The 25,239-nt window shown below is 37.4% G+C and overlaps 1 protein-coding gene across 2 annotated transcripts in view; it reads left to right on the top strand.

Annotated features, from left to right (window-relative positions):
* LOC117245769 (zeta-sarcoglycan-like) overlaps positions 1–15,407 on the top strand; it is a 55,918-nt gene extending 40,511 nt beyond the window's left edge. For both annotated transcript variants that reach the window (XM_033609257.2, XM_033609258.2), the window contains 2 exons: positions 13,140–13,263; positions 14,276–15,407. In XM_033609257.2, coding sequence (XP_033465148.1) covers positions 13,140–13,263; positions 14,276–14,467 — 316 coding nt within the window. In that variant the 3' untranslated portion in view covers positions 14,468–15,407. The remainder of the gene's footprint in view (positions 1–13,139; positions 13,264–14,275) is intronic.
* The last annotated feature ends 9,832 nt before the right edge of the window (positions 15,408–25,239 follow it).

Here is a 25,239-nt window from a genome sequence, read left to right as displayed (position 1 = left end):
CATGTTATCACAGAAATGTGCTCTTATTTTTCTCTTTTCCACATATTGTGATCAACATAGCTGATTCTAGACTCTGGTTATATTTACTGTAAAGCAAACATGGAGGTTGTCAAGGTTGAATATGCATCTTTTTTTTCTTGAGTTGTTTATATTTGTGGCTCTGGGACTTTTCGGCCACATTTTACCCGCCTTACCGTCGCCCTTAAAGTGAGGCAAGTTGAACCCTCCTTTCAAACTTCTCGCCACCTGTTAGTAAACCTCTCTGGATGATAAAGATATGGCTTGGTTCGTGTCCATGTTGCCCGTCTTCTCCTCTTTAAAGAAATATCATTTTCTTTGTGATGTGTTTTATTCCTCTGCAAGCCAGCGGTAAACTGGGCGAAGAACAGAGCGGATATGAAATCAAAGAAATCCACCTGAGATCTCGCTTTTCTTTGAAGCACCTGTTCTGCTCCCCAAGCGCTTTATCTGTGTACGCTGGCACTCAAGTTTGTCTTCATTTGTCATCATCGTGCTTGTTTTTGTATGCCAAAATCGTGCTGAAATAAATGGAGAGAATGAAAATGGTCTAAAAAATAATTTGAGATGCATTTGCTTCCTGCATTTGTTTTCACATTTATTTCAGCATAATGCTTAAAGTGGTTCTAAATCAGAGTTTTAGTTTATGGCCCTTTTTCATTTTTAGACTGAAAATGTTTTTTGTTTTTATTTCTGCTTGTTGACTTTTAATAGATGGTATATATAATGTTCAATAAGCATACTATCTTATTATTGAGGTACTATTATGTGAAAGATTGTAAGACTTTCTTGCCCTTACTGTGTTGTTAACTGTTTGTCTACAATTGGTTAAAATGTGTAGACTACCTAAGAAAACATCAACTTTATTGATCCTGCACAGGAAAACTAAATGTACATGTCACAGTAGAAGGATAAGCATAAGAAAAGAAGCATTGAATAGATAGGGATGTCCCGATCCAGCTTTTTCACTTCCTATCCGACACCGATATTACAGCCTTTAGTTTTGGCCGATAGCGATACTGATCTGATCCAAGCGCGTAGTCATGTCATGTCAGTCATGTTAGAAAAGGTTTGATCAAGCGATATTACTCTAACAAGAACAACTACTTAATCGGGTTAGTTAGAATGATCCACAACAGTTGGTATGAGAAACTGACCTGTTTATTGTTAACAGGGTTAAATAAACAAACTTTAAACTTGAACATTAACATTAAATAAAAAATATAGCTGGTTTGCTTTGGCCCCTTAATAAATAGAAAATAAATCAACACAAGAAATCTTTAAAATGTCTAACACTGAAATTAAAATAGCAGCAAGACTCCACACACTTGTGCTTTGGCCCCCCAATACATAAAAAACAGATTAGCACCACAAGACATTGTTGGCATTTAACAAACAATGCAGCCTTTACGTTTCAGTTATTTTTGTAGTGTCAATGCCAGCCTGGTGCTGCTGTTTCCTGTGTGTCTGCATGCTGGCCTGGTGGATTGATAGTAAGTGCTGGAGCGGATCACTGGAATGGACTGCTTGAATTGTGGAGCGCTGGGCTGGCCGGAAAACCTGGATCGGAGTTCTTGGATCGGCATTTTTCCATGCAATCCGATCCGATGCCAATGCACGTTTTTTTGCAGATATCGGCGGTGGGACATCCCTAATTAGTAACTATTAAACAGGGAATATTATATACCGAATGACATTATACACAAAATGAAGCATAAAAAAATGTTCTCTACAAACACAACTGAGAACTGGGACAAAACCTTATTTTTCAGGGTTTTTGATTGTTACTCTTTAATTAGGCTGGAAAAAAATATATATGTAATAGAATCTTGACAAATAAACCTTGTAATGAGCCAACCTCCCTGTGATTTAAAAAAAAAAAAAAAAAAAAAAAAAATTATAGCATACATGATTGATGTCAGATGTAAGACCTGGCAGATCAAAAGTTATACATGTATTAAATTCACACCAGTTGTAGTGAGTAGCCATTTTATTTTTCAAAGTTGGTAACAGTTCCCTTAATTCTAATAAAAATACTAATTTTTAAAACACATTTCATATTTAGTTTGGATTAAGAAGGGCAACAGAGCTGACCTGTTACAGTAGAGACTCACCCAATAGCAATATTATTATATATTATGAATTTATTAAGAAAAAAAAAAAAAAAAAAATAGAAAGCTTACCAGTACTTCAGCAGCACTCCATCTTTTTGGAAACCAGGAAGTGAGACAGGAGTCCAAGGATACAGTTGATGCTTTTTATGTCTGGTTTCTGATTATTGCAGTATATTTTTTCACCATTGTTACAGTTAGTTTTAGGTTTTTAAGGCTTTTAACACATTTTTTAGTTGTTTGAAGTTGTGAATTCTTGTCTGTGACGTGTTTTCTGGCACCAGGCAAATTTATAAGTGAAAAAAAATAAATAATGAAAGCAAATCAAAATATTTTATAAAATCATAGTTATTTCATATAATTAAATCTTTTAAAAATAATATTTCAACCCAGAAATAGAATTAATGTGTTGATAACTTAATTTAAGGGTTCATTTTTGGTAGGACATGATTTGTCCCAATTTTCAATAATGGGTGATAGATTAGATTTTTTTTAAAAAACATATTAGGTCACCTGCTCTGCCAGATTAGTAACTTTAAAAAAAAACTAGAATATTATATACATTATAACATTAAAGGGCCAGTGTATAATATTTGGCATGGTTTATTGTCAATCTGAATCTGAATCTGAATATTCTACCCATTAATATGTTTATACAAGTGTATAATCACTATAAAATAAATTTCATTTGGTTTTCGTAGCCTTATAATTATGCTTTTATATATATATATATATATATATATCAAGGGCCTTGCTTTAGAGAGGTCGCCATCTTGCGCCGCCATGTATGTACGGCAGACCGAGTGGACAATCCAGCCAGCCAGAGAACGCGTTTCGCGTGTATAAATGAACCAACGAAGACAGCGGAAGGAAGGAAGAAGGAGGAAGAAACAGCAGAGAGTGTTAGTAGTTCGTCGATAGAGAGTAGTGAAAAGTTTTTTTAGTTATAAAGTTTGCGAATGGACCACACTTACCACGCAACAGGAGAGAATGAACCTGAACCGTCATCTGCGAGGAAAAGAAGACGCAGCTTCACTCCTTGTGATACACTCTCTGCAGCGCTTTTCCTCCTGATGATATATCTCCCAACGATGGCAGCAGTAGCACCAAATCCCATTCTGTGCATTCAACCTCTCTTCTCACCCGCTCAGCATCAAACACATGGAGTTCCTCATTTGTATGCTCCGGCTCAAACAGGTATGGCTCTGGGTCTGTGTCCGCTACAAGAAACTCTTCAAAATTGTGTTCAAAGTCGTCCATTGCAGCTACTATAGTCCGGAGATATTGCTAGGCTAAATAAACAGCTGAGCTCTGTTTACCGGCTACGCTGTCAGTCAGTGTGCGGGCTGGAGATTGGCGGAGCAGAGAGGGGAGGGGGGTCCCCACTTAGTATGGCAAACAAGTATGTGTGTAAAGTTATGAAGTGTGTCTGTTACGTTAGAAGAGTCAGAGTCTTTTACCCCCTGGAGTGTTACCAGAGTTTCTGGAGTGCTCAAATAAACGGGCCTTTTTCCCAAACGCTCCTCTGCTCTCCTGCTCGTGAGGGATTCATTACAATATCGTAACATGGTTTAGATTTCTAAATAAACATTCACCTCGTCGCCAGATAGACGTACTCCTGAAAAAGTCGTGTGCAAGGCCATCGTCATTTACCCGACGGGAGGGGTGAGCGAGTGAGCCCTGCAATCTAGAATTTGACCACTGATGTCACTGTTTTCAACCCATTTTACACACTGGGCCTTTAACTATACCCAAAATGAAGCATGACAAGACAAAAATAAAAGGATTTACATAAACACTATATATAGTTTTAGTGTGTGTAATATTCTATGAAGTGTATTGAGGCACAAATGCTCACAAATAAAATGAGGAGGCAAGGAAGTTGCATTAGTTCAGAGCTAGAAATTAAATACAGAAAGTGCCCTTGAATACAGTTGCACCTAAGACAATTGAATCTGTTGGTGAGTAAAGTTTCTTGTGTCTGCAGACAGCAGTGTCAGCAGGATTAGATACAGTTATTGAACCTGTAACAGCAAGAACCATGTGAAATGTATAGCTACAACTCATGATTATTTTCTCCTTGATTAATGAAAGGAGCTTAATTCAAATTGAAACAATAAATAATGCACACCCTGTCATGTTTTGTCCTGCCAACAGTCAATGACACCAGAATTTTTTATTTACAATGATATATAACAGAAAAGCAGCAGATACTTGTCAGGACTATATGGCATTTTTGCTTAAAAAATGACTTAATTAGTTAGTTTGTTATCAAAATTGTTGCCATTTAATTTTCTGCCGGTCGACTAATTGATTGATCAACTAATCCTTGAGGCTGTGGTGCAGCTTAAAATGCAGAGGCAGTAGTGCAGAAGCTTAACAGCTGAGTAGTTTGATTGATTTAGAGTTGTTTTGGTCCCCTGCGACTCACTTTGTTTTTTCACTCCTCAGTTCATCCTCTTTGTCAACTGCAGAAAACTAGGAGACATGTTTGTGTATGGTGACTTGTGAATAATTGCACTTGTGCTGAGGAGCTATCAAGCATCGAGGCCTTGATGTTGAAGTCTCTAAAACAAGGGCAGCGCAGTTATGAAGTGGATATAGTCCTGCAGGAGGGATATGTCAGTTTGTCATGTCCTGCTCTCAGCTCACAGCTTCATTACCTTTAGTCATAGCTCTTGTCGGGCTCTGATCAGCTCCTTCACCTGACAGTGACCTCTTTCAGTTTCACTCTGAAAATACCCTCCGGTGCTGAGTTCGAGGACAGAAATCAAGATAGTCAATTGCAGGAAATTTGGCTCTGAGGAGTCATGTTTTGACTCTCCCGCTAGCTGCCCACTCAAGTCTGATAATAGTAGCAGCTTCCAACCAGAAATTACAGGCCTAAATATGAAAATATTTCTGTCAATTATATAATCAGATCATTTTGTGTCTCAGTCTGGAGGATGGTGCTCTGATTCCTGATGCACATGTCCCAAATACATCTGAATAGGGAGGGAAGCTGAGTTATAAATGCTGTGATATTCGTCTTGGTAAAGCTGTTTTTTTTGTAGTAGCTCTGAGCATTTCGCTGTGATACTTCTGTCATCTGGTTTGTTCACATTCAGAGAGACTTAGTCTATTCTCTTGACATGTATGGAGGACAGATGGTAGATGGACATCTGATCAATGTGACAAAAACTCTCCAGGTCTCAGTTGTGTCAGGAACAAACTTTTTTTTGCAGTTTTCTTCTGCGAGCTGCTGCTTAAAAAACAGCACATGGGAATCTGTAGTGAGACAAGTCTGACATTAAGAAGCAAAGGCAGACCAGACAGGATTTGAAGGCTCTCCGCTTTGCAGTGCAGACATCACATGGTGCAATTCTCGGCCCAGTATCAGAGAGCAGGAAAACCGCTTTTCATTTCATTTTCTCTGCAACTCTGCTACCAAAGCGTTCCTCCTCTCCAGGTTTAAAGTCTGTTTGCAGTGCGGCCAGCCGCGTAGCCCTCTCTAGCTGATCCGAGCAGCTTTCAGGACAGTCTCTGCAGTAGCTGTGTCCACACAAGAGTGACAGGTTCATTAAGAAGATAAAGGCAGAATTGAACAACTCTTCTTGGTCCCACTTAGCTCTGGTCAGACTTTTTTCCTCCAGTTTGTTGGGATTGAGATGTCGTGCAGCAGGAGTGTATTCTTTTTTTTTTTTTTTTTTTTTTCTAGCTTTGACTGCAGCAAAGAAAAATGGTCATTCTTTGTTATTGTAATAGTCTTATTTGGCCATGAGAGAAATGTTTGGACAGCAGATAACATAACATACAGATACAGTGGAAATAATTGGTTTAGGGTGGTGGAGGGAGGCTTATTTACTGTCATACTCAGTCCTCCATCTGTCAGCATAAATAAATAAAATTTTTCATTGCCATACACAGTTTAGGCTCTGTCAAAACTCTGTGATGCAACTGAAGTGGCCTTGAGATCATTGGGGGTGAACTACCTGATCACAATTTCAAAACATTGTCCGTTTAGAGTGTCCTTTCCATTAGCACTGCAACTAACGATAGTCAGGATATCAGATTTTTTTTTTCTGTCTCTCAAGTGTTTATATCGATATCTGCCTTTAAAATCGGGTATTGATCAGGCTGTGGTATGATGTTCACTGGTACCTTCAAATACCAAGTTGAGTCCACAGCAGGAGGAAAATCAGTAAAACAAGCTTTTAGTATCAATTGTGATCAACCAAAGAACCACAAAAATAACCGCTTTTTATTTACGTCCAACTCTTCGATGATATACGCCAATATACCTGCAGCTTTGTGTTTGTATAGCACTTTTTTCAAACAAATTTAGGAATTATAAAGTGCTCTACATAGAAAAAGAAACAAAATAATTTTCTAATAATTTGATATTCAGTGAAATAAATGTAATCAAACAAAAACAAAGAACTTTTATAAAAACCTATTTATTTCTTAACTCTGTGGTTTGCAGAAACGTAAGGTTACAATGCCAGAGTTTTATTCTGGTGATTGGGTTGACCAGGAATATGAGTCGTTATCAGGATAACATTAGCTAGCTAGGGAGTTGTGCAAGAACAGATGTATCTGCGGGCTAACACTGGCTAACAACAGCCCTCACAGACTCTTATCGATACGAATTAGTCTTTAATTGATTAACAAAGTTTGATATTGTAGTCTGGCTTTTGTCCTTCAGGTGTGAAACTCTTGAATTCCAAAGTGATGACTCTTGGTACAGGCGTCATGATGATCTGATCTGACCCAGAGACCATCAGGTAGCGTCACGAGGAGCTTGTCTGGCAGGGTAGTCATCCAATCATGACAATGCCGGCATCGTTTCACAGATGCTTGTAATGCAAGCATTTTAAAAATTTAATATCTAAGCCGCTAACATAGAATAAACAAGCCAAGTTAATTGAGTTATCATGTCTCAAGTAAAGTAACCTTTTTATATCTTCCAATTCCAAGATGAGTCTCGATCATTTATATCTTGCCCTGTCAAGTTGCAAGTCATCAAAACAGTAACTCAAATCCAAGTCACAATGACTCAAGGTCACATCTCTGCAAATAAGTATTGAATGAAACAAAGTAAACATAAATATTAAGTTTAAAATTTCAGATTAGGCCTTTTAAGTTTTATGTTCTTTGGTGCCATTTTTGAAAGTGAAATATGAACATAAACTTGGCTTTCACCTTTGGAATCCCCCCAGCTAACAGAGAAGATATGCAGTATTTAAACCGGCCTCATCCACTATGACTTCAGCCATAGCTGTCAGCACATTTGATCCTGTGCAGCTCTTTCCTCCATATCTCTGCGATACGGTGACCTTTTTGTAGAAGTAAAGGTCATCCTGAATGCAGCAAGAAAAAGCTGGTCTGTCATAAACAGCCATCATGACTGAAAATACCACATAGTTTATCTGTAGTGAGGGTTTTACATGTCAGATTTTTCTGAAATGAGCCAGAAGCCCTGAAATATTCTGGGTACAAGAAGCTCTTTGGTACTGAGGAGGATGGAGCTTTCTGTGTCCGATAGCCTGATCAGCCAATCTGATGATCTGAGGGTTTCTGAAAACATACTGAATATAGCTTCATTTATTACTTTTAAAACTGCTTAGTTGATTTCATTGTCTTAAAGGGCAGTTCACCCTAAAATCAAAAATACGTATTTTTCCTCGTAACTGTAGTGCGATTCATCAATCTAGACTGTTTTGGTGTGAGTTTCTGAGGAGATATCGTACTGTAAAGATATCTGCCTTCTCTTCAGTATATTGGAACTAGATGGCACTCAGTTTGTGGTGCTTAAAGCGCCAAAAAATAAATAAATTTGAAAAACTCAACAGCAATGACTCTTTCAAGAAATCATGACCTGCCTATTCAGGATAACTTGTTGTGAGCAGTTTCATGTTGGAATTATTTATTTATTTTTTTTGGCTGAACTACACCCACCAACCACATCACTATGCAGACGTAAGCGTGTATCTACCCAGTGACGAGAAGCTCGTGACAGCCATGGATGTAAAGAACAGGTAGAGAACTGGGTACAACATTGGAGACAGGGTCCCGTTCATTCCATGAAAGTTGCTCAGTGGCTGATAAAGCCAAAAAAGCTTGATTTAGGTGGTATTATTTTGCCTGGATCCTGCATGAGGGGGCCCAAAGAACAAGTGCACTAAAGACTTTCACTGGCTGATTGGCTAACTTCTGTATTAGCCTCTGCTAACATTAATGAGGCTCCTCTTGACTTTCAAATTGTTAAACGGACCGAATGGATCAAATCGTGATAGTGAAACTCTTTGCACGGGGGGTTGTGACGCTCAAAAAATTGTATCCACTGATTTACAGACATCTCTTTCACAGGTAAGTGTATTGCAAAAGTCTTATTGGGCCCAGTGGCATCACATGACGGACCTGGAAGTTGTAATTCCACGCCTGGCCACAATGTAAAATTGGCTTAAAGTCTGGCACTGTTCCAAAGGGCTTGGTGACAGTGCAATATGTAAACATTAATGATGTCCTCCTTGGCTGAGCTGTAATGTTAACTAGCTTAGTGGTGCTAGGTGAGCACGGTTGGCAGGTGTAGTTTGGTAGAAAGAATACAGTTGCTACATAAACCTGCTCACAACAAGGTCTGTGGATTATCTTGAGTAACCTAGTCACAGCAGGGGCCCCAGTCTTTGTCTCCTATCTCTGAGGCCAGCCCCAGCCACCCAAATTCCTCCCTGAGGAAACTCATTTTGGCCGCTTGTATCCACAAGCTCATAACCATAGTTGTGGGTTGGGGCATAGATTGCCCGGTGAATCCAAAGCCTTGCTTTCCGGCTCAGCTCCCACTTCACCATGACGGTCCGCCTACATCACAGCTGATGCTGTGCCACCTGCTTATCAATCATCTGTTCCATTTTACCTTCACTTGTGAATAAGACCAAAGCAATACTTGAACTCCTTCACTTCGCTTCCAAGACGGGGCAATGTACTGTTGTCCTGCCAAGAACCAAGAACTCAGACTTGGAGGTACTGACTGTCATCCTGATGGCTTCACACTCAGCTGCAAACAGCCCCAGTGCATACTATAGGTTATGGTATGGTGAAGCCAACAGAACCACATCATTTGCAAAGAGTGAGGAAGCAATTCTGAGGTTATCCAAATCGGAAACTATTCTCCCCGTTTGCGCCTTGGGATCCTGTCCATGAATATTATCAACAGATTCAGTGATGAGGGACAGCACTGATGGAGGGCAGTATCCACTGAGAACGTGTTTGACTTTGTGTTGAGTATGTGAACAAAGCTTGTAGCAACGACCCTGGTGCCCTGTATTTTCACAGTTTTCCTCCTTGGGTGGTGTAATCCGCATGATCCAGTGGGTGCGCCGCTTTAAGTGGTCCGATCGGCAACCTGTTGAGACGATTGCTGCCCCCCCCCCCCCCCCCCCAAAAAAAAAAAACCGCTATTGCAAGGGTGAAGAGCTGGTCCACTGTTCCACAAACAAGACAGAATCCGCAGTGCTCCTCCTGAATCTGAGATTCGACAATCAGTGGCAGCCTCCTTTCCAACAACCCAAAGCATTGGACAACCTAAAAATGAGACTCAACAATGAACTATTTTTTAGATAGACCTTGAAATTATCTTTTTTAAAATTAACTCTAATAGTAATGTTTTCCAGTCAGCAGTAAGGTTAAATTGGACGTCATACCTCTTTTGGAGCCTCAGAAACTAGACCATAAGCTTTCTGTACATGAAAATGGAAGTGTCTAAGATGATTATAAAACCCAAGAGACATTTTTAATTTAATTAAATTCATTTATGTTTTATTATGGACTGTGGCTGAAACAAGCACTCTTGAAAATTGAGCACTTTGTCTTCTGGCAGGATTGTGTGTGTGTGTGTGTGTGTGTGTGTGTGTGTGTGTGCGTGCGCGCGCGCGTGCGTGCGTGCGCAGCGGGTGATGACGGAACTGCTTTGAAGGGAGTGAAAATATCATACACACATCACATATCAGTAACTCCTTACTGAACAACTCAGTGCAAAGTGCTTTAAATGGGTCTTCTAATGACTCGTCTATCTGAGCTGCGGAGAATCAGTGGATGCTTCAGAAGTAATTATTGAAACATACCAAGCTGAGGAGCACTCGGACACAGATTCTTGCGGCTTGCTAATGAACATCTGGGGTTCAGGAAAATAAATGGTATGTTGTGTTGCTATGGGAGATGGACTGAGGATGATTTTACAATACACTGCTCATTTTTTTACTATGATTAAATTATAATATTTTTAGTTGATGTACATTGTATAATTTGTTGAGAACAAAATGACCTAAGAATGGTCAGGGGAAACTAAAATTATCAACCCACTGAGGGCTGGAATCAAAATCACACTGAAAATCAGAGTAAAAAATTGAATTCAAGGGCTGATCCAACATGCCCCTGATGAGTTGGCGCATGGTGTCCTGGGGGATCTCCTCCCAGACCTGGATCAGGGCTTTGATGAGCTCCTGGACAGTCTGTGGTGGTACTTGGCGGCGTCAGATGCACCAATACATAAGGCCCCATAGGTGCTCAGTTGGATTTAGGTCAGGGGAACGAGAGGGCCAGTCAATGGCATCAATGCCTTCATCATCCAGGAACTGCCTACGCACTCTGGCCACATGAGGCCAGGCATTGTCCTGCACCAGGAAGAACCCAGGGCCCACTGCACCAGGAGGAATCCAGGGCCCACTGCACCAGCTTAAGGTCTGACAATCGCTCTGAGGATTTCACCCTGGTACCTAACAGCAGTCAGGATACCGTTGGCAGTGACACTGAGGTCTGTGCAACCCTCCAAGAATATGCCTCTCCAGACCATCAGTGACCAAATCATGCTGGATCACCACAGCGTTTCCAGATTCTTTCACGCCTGTAACATGTACTCCGTGTGAACCTGCTCTCATCTGTGAAGAGAATGGGGCGCCAATGGCCAATCGAGCTGAACAATGCTGGGTTGTGAGCACAGGTCCCACTAGGGGACGTCAGGCCCTCATGCCACCCTCATGGAGTCTGCTTCTGACAGTTTAGTCAGAAACATGCACACCAGTAGTCTGCTGGAGGTTGTGTTGTAGGGCTCTGGCAGTGCTCCTCCTGTTCTTTTTCACACGAAGGAGCAGATACTGGTCCTGCTGCTGCGTTGATGCCTTTCTACAGCCCATCCAGCTCTCCCTGTGTAACAGCCAGTCTCCTGGTATCTCCTCCATGCTCTTGAGACTGTGCTGGGAGACACAGCAAACCTTGTTTATGATTGCATGTATGGATGTGCCATCCTGGAGGAGCCGGACTACCTGTGCAGCCTAAATGGGCTACAGGTGTGGCCTCATGCTACCAGTAGTGACATGGACACTAGCAGAACACAAAACTAGAGAAGAATCAGTCAGGAAGGATAAGGAGAGAGCAACTGTCTGTGGCCATCACATGTAAAACCATTCCCTTTTTGGGGGTTGTCTTGCTTTTGCCTCTCCATTGCTCCTGTTGACGCTTTCATTTGCACCAAAGCAGGTGAAACTGATTCACAATCACTTGTGCTTTCTAAATGGACAAATTGATATCCCTGAAGATTAACTGACTTGGTGTTACACTGTGATGATTAAATGTTGCCTCAATTTTTCTGAGGAGTGTAATTGTGAACTTGGAGGTATACTGTGCAGGACTGTTGGCTACTAATTGTCAATATACTTGCCAGTGAAAGTAAAAGCCAAGTCCAGATTTCGTTTGGTGTTTTGCCTGACTACGCTTGGGTTTTTAATGGTGCTGTGTCTCTAAGATGTTTACTGGTTACGGTCTGGCATCTGGTCGCTGCCTTTTTATAAAGCCCCGACCTCACCTGTGCGCTGTGGTGGAACATACAACTTCTAGTCAGTCATAAGTGATGATTAAGAAGGCTCACTTCTGTATGAGCCTATACATTAGTCTAATCCTAAATAGTATTATCTTTAAATATACTTGAGTTAAACCTCAAACAAGAAAATAACAAAAGAGATAACAAATATGTGATAATAATATAAGTTGATCCACAGTGTATCTGCTGTTAGTTTGAAGGGAGAGAAAAAAAAAGCAGTGGAAGAGTAAAAAACAACAGAGAAGACATCTGTCTTTTTTCTACAGGTCTATGCACAAACAGTCCCAGGTCAAAGGCACATTTCACAGATCCTCTCCAGAGTGTATCTACTGAAAGCTGATTCAAAGTGAAAGAGGATTTCCAAATGCAGATGAAATTCATTTGCTTTCCTTTTTTCCCTTATTCCAATAGCGTTTAATCCGAAATGTGTGTTGCTTTCAGAGGGTATGGAGATTTAAGCGATTTCAAGTCGGCTCCTTAAAGTCTTCCATTTAAAATTCATTGAAAACAGATTTGGGGAAGATGGGGGGAAGAAATCAATTTGAAACGGTTATGAGTTATGAAAACAAATTCCACATTGATTGGCTCTCTCGCTTATCTTTCCCTGTGTAAACACATAGTCCACTGGAGGAAAATGCAAATTGCATTAGCCTCAGTGTTGCCGAAGGTCAAAATGAGCTGATACAATAATGGGCTGTTTAGGAGCCATACTGGATTAGAATAATGAGAAGAGCCACTTAAACATGAACAGCAGCTTTAATATTCCACAGGTGAAGAAGTAGTTGGTATTACTAACACCCATACATATATTTATGCAGCAAGAGTCAAACAGAAATATCAGTGAGCTGGTTTGTTTTTCAAATGTGAGACATTTTGACTCAATTTCTAAATGCCTCAATGCCTTGGGTCTGTTATGAAACAAATAATACGATTGAATTCCACCATCCTGCCCCAAACAAGTAATTACACAGGGATATTCCCAAACTATGAGCTGAATAACAATCAATTTAACCTTGAACACATCTTGTATCCTCAGCTATTAAATCGTACTGAAAGGCAAAGTTTTAGTAATGCAAACATCCTGAAAGTATAAACAGAAATAATGGATGAGTTCATGCACTAAATCTCTGAGCTTGTGCTTGTTTTTGTCTTTTCAGGCTGGAATCTCCAACACGGACCCTGACCATGGAGGCTCCCAGAGGGGTGGAAGTGAGCGCTGTCAAGGGGCCGCTGAAGGTCAGCGGTCGAAAAGATCTACAGCTGGAGTCCACAGAGGGAGAGGTGAGGAGGATTAGCTCATCTTGGTTTGTCTCTCCACTGTTCCACCAATTGCCAACTCTGGTTTGCTTGGAAAAAAAAACTTAATTCAGCTGTTAGAAATTACGAAATTATGCTCTGTACATGCTTAAATGTCATTTTATTGAAATGGAGTCTGATTTTGGGGCTGTTTCTGGTTCAACTAAAAGGATCTTACCTCTGTAGGGCTCTTTTCCCTAATGTTATCCAACACTGAAAATAAAAATCTCAGCACGTCAGTGGCAAAAACAAACACTTTTAATAAATGGTAAATGGACTGCACTTGTGCAGCGCTTTTCTAGTCATCCGACCACTTCAAGTGCATTTACACTACATGTCACATTTACCCATTCACACACATTCACACACTGGTGGCGACTTGCTACTAAGTAACCATTCACATGCATTCACACTGATGGAACAGCCATCGGGTTCAGTATCGTTCCCAAGGATATTTTGGCATGTGGACATGCCCTGAGTGGTTACATCGCAGCCTGATTTGCTGCTGCTGGTGTAGCACTCTCGCTAAATACTGGACCGATTTGAAAAATTGTCGTTTCCATCAGTCACTTAGGCACAAAAAGACTGGCCAGGTTGAAAAATAACAAAGTTGTCCTTTAGGGAATTACCAAAGTTATTACAATTTATCCTGAGGATGCCATGCATGTCTGAATGAGATCTTAGGGGAATCCATCCAATAGCTGTTGAAATATTCTAGTCTAGACCAAATTGGAGGGCAAACGCTGCTAGCATGGCTAAAAATGAGCAATTTGATGTTCCAAATAAAAATATGTACTAAAGAGATGAAGTTCTTCTTTCATTTGTTATCCTAACTCACCAGATGCATGCTGCTGTATTTCCCCCCACCTTTCACGTTGTATTTTGTGATTGCACCAGAGTCATTTATCAGTTTGAGCTGGTAATGCATCACCTCAGGGCACCTCTGGCGTTGTTATTTGAATGACTTCCAGCACGTCTCCGATGTTTTTCCTCCCAGATACTTTTAGATGCCAACACCATTCAGCTGGGTAGTCTCCCGCTGGGTGTCTACACAGCTTCGCCCAACCAGGCCTCTCAGGAGCAGGCTGTATACGAAGTGTGTGTCTGCCCCAGCGGCAAGATCTACCTCTCTCCTGCAGAGAGCAGCTCCACCTGCCAGGCCATGAGCAACATCTGCCTCTGGAGCTGACCTGGGAGCAGTGTCGGTGATGGGGGACACCTTTAACATCTGCTCTGAAGCTGCTGAGTTTGAGACTCCATTGGTACATTAGACGGAGGGTGGAATTCACCAAAGTGGAGGTGGAGCTTGACCTCTGGGCTGTTTAGATCAATATAGAAGCAGCAGAGTCCGCTGCTTGTGATGGTCTGTTGGACGTCAGGACAACTGACAGTGTTTGAGGAATGACAGTGTTTGAGGAATGGCAGTCAGAGCTCTCTGAAATCAGGAATATCACATATGAACAGGAACATCTCCACTATGTTACATTAGAGTCAGAAGACACACCCTTTATTTTTCTACATTAGGTTCATTGTAGAAATGTTTTTGAGATTCAGAGAGAACAGAAGAGGTAGAACACAGGTGCCTTCAGCTTTGAAAGAACTCATATTGTGACTAATATTCAACCTGTCTGTGCAGTCAGAGAGAGGAAGTTTTTTAACGTTGTGATGATAGAAAGACAAGTAAGCACAATTCTGTCAAAAAATCCTGATCTTGATTTTTTTTAAATCTAATATTTTAGTTTATTCCCCATTATGTTAGCAGAAACTAAACATGTTTTTATGTGGCACACATTGTACTTGAATTCTAACTGTGATTAAGTTAAAAACCAGTTTAAAAAAAGATATATGTGCTCTTCTTGTTGAAGCAAAGGTTCACAGGACTTCTTCACTTTAAGGTAAATATTCTACATTTTCTTGATGATGTTGATACGACAACATGAGAGAATTAGGTGAGAAAGCAATCTCACAGAAGGGCCCATTTAGAAAATGTTCTGGGGCTTTCGAGCGTAACAAATGATCTTCATCAGCAGATGGAGTTTGCCCAGTTGTCATGTAATTATGTTTTTCTGTGCACTTTAAAAAGACTTCCATTTTGGCTTCATTCTTGCTCAGAAAAGAACAAAAGAAAATTTAAAGAACTACAATTCCATCACAACTGGGAAACTCATCAACGAAACCTCGTCGCTGCTGAGGATCATGTTTTATATCGAAAGCTCTAGAGCATCAACTAAATGGCCTTCATGGTGAGGGTGTTTTTTAACATTATAATGACAAAATTTACATTACAAAAGTTTTATTCAGTAAATTCTTTGACATGTATATTTTTAAGTATTGTTGTCAAGTTGCTAAATTTAAAGCATTAAATTACCTGCTAGTAACTCTCACTTCCCTCTGAGGCAGCGCTCCACTGCCTCGAGAGGCTGGCTGACCTTGGCACTGCAGTTGAGAGTGAGGCAGGCAGCCATGTGTCAGCAGGCCTGCTGGGGTGCAAAGCCTTGCTCCACTCCACTTCCTCATCCTCCATCATCACCCTGCGGCATAGACAGGCTGGTTTGGTAAGAGCCATGATGGCATTCTAACAAGAGCTTAACTGCCTTGTCCGCTACTTGCTCACTGGGTTTGCCTTGAGTGACATCTGGGATGTTATTTATCCATTCAAAGATGCACTGTCACTGTTTTTTGAATGAGAAGATATACACATGATATGATCTGAAATAGCAGAGTAGGCCAACAATGATAAAGCATTAATTAAGATGCTGCAGCTTGAATACAGTTTGGTTTATAAAATGTTAGAAAATGATAAAACCTGCTCATCACAATGTCCCAGTGCCTAGATATACTGATATTCAAATTGCTAGTTTTGCTTGACCAACACCAAAACCCAAAGATGTTTAGTTTAATACCCTAGAAAACTAAGAAAACCAGTAAATATTCCCATCTGAGACTCTGAAACTAGAGACATTTTTGCATTTTTTTTCTTAAGAAATTACTTTAACAACATATTGATTAACAAAAGAGTTGCGAATTAATTTTCTGTCACTCAGCTAATCATTTCGGCTCAAAACTTAAGCCTTCAATAGAGAGATTCTCAGATGAAAGGTTTTGAGTTTGACTGTGTCTGTTCAACATTTTAAAGTCTTGCATAGTCTTAATGTAGCCTCAGGAAAAGAGAGTAGCAGCCTATACAGCACTCAGTACAACACTGGAAAAAAAAGAAAATGACTCAAACCTACTTTATTCAAATGCTATCACCAGGTATATTTCAATGTCTTCTATCCCTGTAATGTTGATATGCATCTTGTACAAGACAGTTGCTTCAGCTTTTTGCCTCGTGAAAGCTGTAACATCAGAAGACTTTCCTTGTGACAGGCAATCCTGACAGAACTGGCCCGAGTAAAGTGTTTAAGACACAGAGTTGCAAACAGATATTATTGCAACCTACTGCTACACGGCCAAATGCACACCACCCAAGTTTTTTGGCTCTAATTAAGCCCAAAGTTGCCCTGAAAATGCCAAAAATCTGTAATTCATAATTCACAATTCATAGTATGTTATAAAAAATGTCATGAAAACAGTCATAGTATAGTATGTCAAAAAAAGTCATAAAAACAGTAACAGCATTATATACCATTAAAAATCTCAAAAAAATCATCATAGTATAGTATGTCATGAAAAATGTCATAAAAACAGTATAGTAAAGTAAATCATAAGTATGTCATAAAAACAGTCATAGTTTGGTATGTCATACAATTGTTATAAAAACAGTCGTAGTATAGTTTGCCATAAAAAAAGTCACAAAAACAGTCATAGTACAGTATGTCATGAAATCGTCATAGTGTAGTAAGCCATCAAAAGTATAGTATGCCATCAAAAATATCATAAAAACGTCATAGTATAGTATGTCATAAAAAAGCCATGAAATCGTCATAGTATAGTAAGCCATCAAAAATGTCATACAAACATCATAGTATAGTTTGCTATCAAAAATCTCATAAAAACGTCGTAGTATAGTATGACATCAAAAATGTCATAAAAACATCATAGTATAGTATGCCATCAAAAATGTCATAAAAACGTCATAGTATAGTATGACATCAAAAATGTCATAAAAACGTCGTAGTATAGTATGCCATCAAAAATGTCATAAAAACGTCATAGTATAGTATGCCATCAAAAATGTCATAAAAACGTCGTAGTATAGTATGCCATCAAAAATGTCATAAAAATGTCATAGCATAGTATGGCATCAAAAATGTCATAAAAACGTCATAGCATAGTATGCCATCAGAAATGTCATGAAAAACGTCATGGTATAGTATGCCATCAAAAATGTCATAAAAACATCATAGTATAGTATGCCATCAAAAATGTCATAAAAACGTCATAGTATAGTATGACATCAAAAATATCATAAAAATGTCATAGTATGACATCAAAAAAGGCATAGTGTAGTATGCCATCAAAAATGTCAAAAAAACATCATAGTATAGTATGGCATCAAAAATGTCATAAAAACGTCATAGTATAGTATGACATCAAAAATATCATAAAAATGTCATAGCATAGTATGACATCAAAAAAGGCATAGTGTAGTATGCCATCAAAAATGTCAAAAAAACATCATAGTATAGTATGGCATCAAAAATCTCATAAAAATGTCATAGTATAGTGTGACATCAAAAATGTCATAAAAACAGTCATAGTATAGTATGCCATCAAAAATGTCATAAAAACAGTTATAGTATAGTATGACGTCAAAAATATCATAAAAATGTCATAGTATAGCATGACATCAAAAATGTCATGAAGACAGTTATAGTATAGTATGCCATCAAAAATGTCATAAAAACAGTCATAGTATAGTATGACGTCAAAAAAGTCATAAAAACGTCATAGTATAGTATGACATCAAAAATGTCATAGTATAGTATGCCATCAAAAATGTCATAAAAACAGTCATAGTGTAGTATGACGTCAAAAAAGTCATAAAAACGTCATAGTATAGTATGACATCAAAAATGTCATAGTATAGTATGCCATCAAAAAAGTCATAAAAATGTCATAGTATAGTATGCCATCAAAAATATCATAAAAATGTCAGTATAGTATGCCATCAAAAATGTTATAAAAGCAGTCATAGTATAGTATGCCATCAAGAATGTCATAAAAATGTCATAGTATAGTATGCCATCAAAAATATCATAAAAAAGTCATAGTATAGTATGACATCAAAAATGTCATAAAAATGTCATAGTATAGTATGACATCAAAAATCTTATAAAAATGTCATAGTATAGTATGCCATCAAAAAATCATAAAAAAGTCATAGTATAGTATGACATCAAAAATGTTAAAAAAAAGTCATAGTATAGTATGCCATCAAAAATGTCATAAAAATGTCATAGTATAGTATGACATCAAAAAAGTCATAAAAATGTCATAGTATAGTATGACGTCAAAAATCTCATAAAAATGTCATAGTATAGTATGACATCAAAAAAGTCATAAAAATGTCATAGTATAGTATGACGTCAAAAATCTCATAAAAATGTCATAGTATAGTATGACATCAACAAAGTCATAAAAATGTCATAGTATAGTATGACGTCAAAAATCTCATAAAAAAAGTCATAGTATAGTATGTCATCACAAAAGTCATAAAAACGTCATAGTATAGTATGACATCAAAAAAGTCATATGTTATGATATCAAAAAAGTCATAAAAATGTCATAGTATAGTATGACGTCAAAAATCTCATAAAAATGTCATAGTATAGTATGCCATCAAAATTGTCATAGTATAGTATGACATCAAAAATGTCAAAAAAATCGTCATAGTATAGTATGCCATCAAAAATGTCATAAAAATGTCATAGTATAGTATGACGTCAAAAATCTCATAAAAATGTCATAGTATAGTATGACATCAAAAAAGTCATAAAAATGTCATAGTATAGTATGACGTCAAAAATCTCATAAAAAAAGTCATAGTATAGTATGTCATCACAAAAGTCATAAAAACGTCATAGTATAGTATGACATCAAAAAAGTCATGTTATGATATCAAAAAAGTCATAAAAATGTCATAGTATAGTATGACGTCAAAAATCTCATAAAAATGTCATAGTATAGTATGCCATCAAAATTGTCATAGTATAGTATGACATCAAAAATGTCAAAAAAATCGTCATAGTATAGTATAACATCAAAAATGTCAAAAAAAAGTCATAGTATAGTATGCCTTCAAAAATGTCATAAAAATGTCATAGTATAGTATGCCATCAAAAATGTCATAAAAATGTCATAGTATAGTATGACGTCAAAAATCTCATAAAAATGTCATAGTATAGTATGCCATCAAAATTGTCATAGTATAGTATGACATCAAAAATGTCAAAAATCGTCATAGTATAGTATGACATCAAAAATGTCAAAAAAAAAGTCATAGTATAGTATGCCTTCAAAAATGTCATAAAAATGTCATTTTATAGTATTCCATCAAAAATGTCATAAAAATGTCATAGTATATAGTATGACGTCAAAAACCTCAAAAAAATGTCATAATATAGTATGACATCAAAAAAGTCATAAAAATGTCATAGTATAGTATGACGTCAAAAATCTCATAAAAATGTCATAGTATAGTATGACATCAAAAAAGTCATAAAAATGTCATAGTATAGTATGACGTCAAAAATCTCATAAAAAAAGTCATAGTATAGTATGTCATCACAAAAGTCATAAAAACGTCATAGTATAGTATGACATCAAAAAAGTCATATGATATCAAAAAAGTCATAAAATGTCATAGTATAGTATGCCATCAAAAAAGTCATAACAATGTCATAGTATAGTATGCCATCAAAAACGTCATAAAAATGTCAGTATAGTATGCCATCAAAAATGTTATAAAAGCAGTCATAGTATAGTATGACATCAAAAATGTCATAAAAACAGTCATAGTATAGTATGACATCAAAAATGTCACGTTATCAAAAATGTCAACCAGTTATAGTATGTTTAAACAAACTATTAAAAATGATAGGATAGTATGCATAACAAAATTCAATACAAAAAGTGATAGAAATGTTTTTATTGACAAGTTGGGTTGCAGATACAGAAAATTTGTGTTGTGACTTGGTGCATAACAATAAATACTGCAAATGCAACGAGGCAGAATAGATAGGGGAAAAAAAAACAGTTCAACATACAATAGAAATAATGGAAAAATACAGCAATAGGTATAAATATGTCTGTTTGAGGTGCTATGCTCCTAGTTGTTTTGACCACGTCACGTAAATCATAAAGAAAATATCAGAAGATATAACTATCATAAACATGTATAAACATGTCATTAAGAAAAGTTATGATATAGTATGTCATAAAAAACATTTAAAAAATTCATGGTATGGTATGTCATGAAGTCATAGTTTTAGTATGTTGAGAAAATGGCATATGGAAGTCATATTTGGTATGTAATAAAAACAACATATAATAGTAATTTAAAATGCCAAAAAAGTCATGGTACAGTATGTAATACAAAACACAATAAAACAAGTAATGGTAAATTTTGCTATAAATTTTCCTTTTTCCTTGCCTCTCAGATCTTCTGTAAAAAAAAGTCGTAATTTGATAGGCTGTCAAAGAGTCATAGAATCTTTTTCTATAAAACTGTCATAAATAGTGTTATTGTTTACCACAAGGAATCATTGTAATATGTTAGAATTAAATACCCCAAAACTGTCATAAGAATGTAAAATAAATTTATAGTAAAATACTAGTATAATATGCAATAAAAAATGTCATAAAAAGTCATTTCATTGTTTGTCATAAAAAATGTCATACAAAAAGCCAAAATTGCCACATAGGTTTGTTAATATAGATCATTTGTATGGTGATTTGGTGCATAACAATAAACACTGTGCAGAAGTCAAGAGACATAATATAAAATAAAAACATTTGCAATAGAAAATATGGAAAAATATAGTAATATGTATAAATATATCTGTTTTTGAAGTACTATGCTCCTAGTTGTTTTGACCCTCCAATCTACTGGCGAACGTATCCCTAGCAGAGATTAGTCTAATGAGCGTACTGTTGTCCTCAGACCTCAGGAGCTTGATTGAGTGGTACTGGAATTGCAGCTGCTGGTATACAGGCAGAGGAGTTGAGGTGAAGGGAAGCAGCCTGTAGGCAAACTTGTGCGGATGGTCCAGGGGGATTTGTCGTCAGTGGTAGAGGTGAAGGAGGGAAGGGCTTCTATCAGCTGCATTTTAAAAAGACTAATGTCAGCTGTTGGACCAATCCAGTGACAGCAATCTTTTCAAGCGAACCAGTTAGCAATCACCACCTGGTGTTCATCACCCATCCACACCCACACATGCACACACTCTGAGGGAGAGAAGAGAAGAGACAGATCTGAGACATCACAACAGACAGATCAAGGAAAATTAATACAATGATCCAGGGTTATAACGGTACTAAGGATGCTATATTATGACTTGTAAGATGATTTTTATGACATAGTATACCATGATTTTTTAAAATAACATTTTCAGAGACTTTGCCATTTTTATTGCATATGCTTCAACATATGACTTTTTGGCATTTTTATGTCATGTATAATTGATATAGAATGCTATTGAAAAGTCATGGTAAAAAAAATGTAATTGAAAACGTATACTGTAGTATGCCATCAAAAATGTGCCGAAAAAAGTCATGGTATAGTATGCCATCAAAAATGTGCCGAAAAAAATCATGGTATAGTATGCCATCAAAAATGTCATAAAAACGTCATAGTATAGGATGCCATCAAAAATGTCATAAAAACGTCATAGTATAGTATGCCATCAAAAATGTCATAAAAAAGTCATAGTATAGTATGCCATCAAAAATGTCCTAAAAAAGTCATAGTATAGTATGCCATCAAAAATGTCCTAAAAAAAAGTCATGGCATAGTATGCCATCAAAAATGTCCTAAAAAAAGTCATAGTATAGTATGCCATCAAAAATGTCATAAAAACGTCATAGTATAGTATGCCATCAAAAATGTCATAAAAACGTCATAGTATAGGATGCCATCAAAAATGTCATAAAAAAGTCATAGTATAGTATGCCATCAAAAATGTCCTAAAAAAGTCATAGTATAGTATGCCATCAAAAATGTCCTAAAAAAAAGTCATGGCATAGTATGCCATCAAAAATGTCCTAAAAAAGTCATAGTATAGTATGCCATCAAAAATGTCCTAAAAAAAAGTCATAGTATAGTATGCCATCAAAAATGTCCTAAAAAAGTCATAGTATAGTATGACATCAAGAAAGTCATGAAAAAAGTCATGATATAGTATGCCATCAGAAATGTCATAAAAAAAGTCATAGTATAGTATGCCATCAGAAATGTCATAAAAAAAAGTCATAGTATAGTATGCCATCAAAAATGTCCTAAAAAAGTCATAGTATAGTATGCCATCAAAAATGTCCTAAAAAAAAGTCATGGCATAGTATGCCATCAAAAATGTCCTAAAAAAAGTCATAGTATAGTATGCCATCAAAAATGTCATAAAAACGTCATAGTATAGTATGCCATCAAAAATGTCATAAAAACGTCATAGTATAGGATGCCATCAAAAATGTCATAAAAAAGTCATAGTATAGTATGCCATCAAAAATGTCCTAAAAAAGTCATAGTATAGTATGCCATCAAAAATGTCCTAAAAAAAAGTCATGGCATAGTATGCCATCAAAAATGTCCTAAAAAAGTCATAGTATAGTATGCCATCAAAAATGTCCTAAAAAAAAGTCATAGTATAGTATGCCATCAAAAATGTCCTAAAAAAGTCATAGTATAGTATGACATCAAGAAAGTCATGAAAAAAGTCATGATATAGTATGCCATCAGAAATGTCATAAAAAAAGTCATAGTATAGTATGCCATCAGAAATGTCATAAAAAAAGTCATAGTATAGTATGCCATCAGAAATGTCATAAAAAAAAGTCATAGTATAGTATGCCATCAAAAATGTCCTAAAAAAGTCATAGTATAGTATGACATCAAGAAAGTCACGAAAAAAGTCATAGTATAGTATGCCATCAAAAATGTCATAAAAAAAGTCATAGTATAGTATGCCATCAAAAATGTCCTAAAAAAGTCATAGTATAGTATGACGTCAAAAATGTCATAAAAAAGTCATAGTATAGTAAGTATGACATCAAGAAAGTCACGAAAAAAGTCATGGTATAGTATGCCATCAGAAATGTCATAAAAAAAAAGTCATAGTATAGTATGCCATCAGAAATGTCATAAAAAAAGTCATAGTATAGTATGACATCAAAAATGTCATAAAAAAGTCATAGTATAGTATGACATCAAGAAAGTCACGAAAAAAGTCATGGTATAGTATGCCATCAGAAATGTCATAAAAAAAAGTCATAGTATAGTATGCTATCAAGAAAGTCACGAAAAAAGTCATAGTATAGCAGACGTTGTGCTAGACTTTTTCGTCGCCGGTCATTTTGACCGACAGGGTCATAAAAATCCGGTCATAATCGATTTTTATCGGTCATTTTAATTTTCGTTTTTAAATTATAATAAAGATATTCAAAGACATTTAGTTTTCATTCGTTCGTTTTTAATAAATCCAACAAGCAAGTTATAAAGTGTGCATTAATAAGGACATGAACGAAAAGATGAACAGACATGCACACACCCATGCCATCAGGCTTCGCCCTGGACACACCGGATGGCACTAACGCGTCACTAACGCGTCCGGTGTGTCCAGGGCGTTATGTAGTTATGTCTGTAGGCTCGGTGACACAAAATTAAAATTGTAATGAAGTGATTAGGGTATTGAAAAATGTGTTCGGTTATGCACTCGTTAATTGCTGTTATTTTAAATTATAAACACGGTATTTTCTCCTCACGTTCCACAGTACGTGCTATTTTATTTTGAAAATTGGCTGGATTCGCTCGTCTTTTCTGTGTCCGACTTCCTGTTTGGTACGATCTGCTCTATCCAGCTTGACAGAAGCGCTCGCGGCTCCCGTGAAAAATAGACCAGACGCCGAACTGAAGCGCTGCCTCCGCGGGCGCTCTGCTCTGCTCAGCAGCCTGTGTGGACAGTCAAATAGGTTAACATGGGCGCTGACTGAAAACTGCCTCCGCTGCTGGGCGCCGTGCTTCAGTTCCGCATCCGGTGTGTTCAGGGCGTTATGTCAACAATCCAGTATCTCTGGCTACATGAAGCAGATGAATGACTTTTTCTCTGCAGTGTGAAAACGTCAGCCACTTAAACCACTGACTGTGCACTCCGCCGCCAAGTGGGCAGGGGTAGCAATTGCAACCGGTCAAAATGACCGACGGCCTTCAGATTTTCCGGTTATTGTTGTAAAAAAAAACGGTCAATGACCGAGAATATCCGGTTAACGCAACCCCTGTAGTATAGTATGCCATCAAAAATGTCCTAAAAACATCATAGTATAGTATGCCATCAAAAATGTCACGAAAAAAGTCACGGTATAGTCAGAGATATTGGATGAAGGGAGATACCCAACTGTAGGCTTATCCAATGTTTAAGAAAACGGTTACTCTTCCTGTCTCCTAAGTGGGCATGGTTAGCTCTCCCTCCAATCAGAGCCTGTTCTTTCGCGAGAACTTGTTTTCTGAGACAGACAGGGCTCAAATGAAGTTAACTTTGTCTTGATCTGTGCGGATGAAAAATGCAGCTTTAGTGTCAGAATATTGGGAAGATGTGTGGCTTGTGGAAAATGAACCCAATATTTACTTTAGTGACTATAGGGCGAAAGAATTGACCATAAATTGTGATCACGTTCATTTTCCTCATTGACGACAATACATTCAGAGCTGCCGCAGGTCTCCTACGGGGGCGTGGCGCTGACGTCACTGAATCAGGAAGTGAGCTGAGTAGGGTATCTCGCTTCATCCAATATCTCTGGTATAGTATG

This window comes from Epinephelus lanceolatus, chromosome 22 (genome assembly GCF_041903045.1).
Source record: "Epinephelus lanceolatus isolate andai-2023 chromosome 22, ASM4190304v1, whole genome shotgun sequence".
NCBI lineage: Eukaryota > Metazoa > Chordata > Actinopteri > Perciformes > Serranidae > Epinephelus > Epinephelus lanceolatus.
This window is presented reverse-complemented; position numbering and strand designations above follow the sequence as displayed.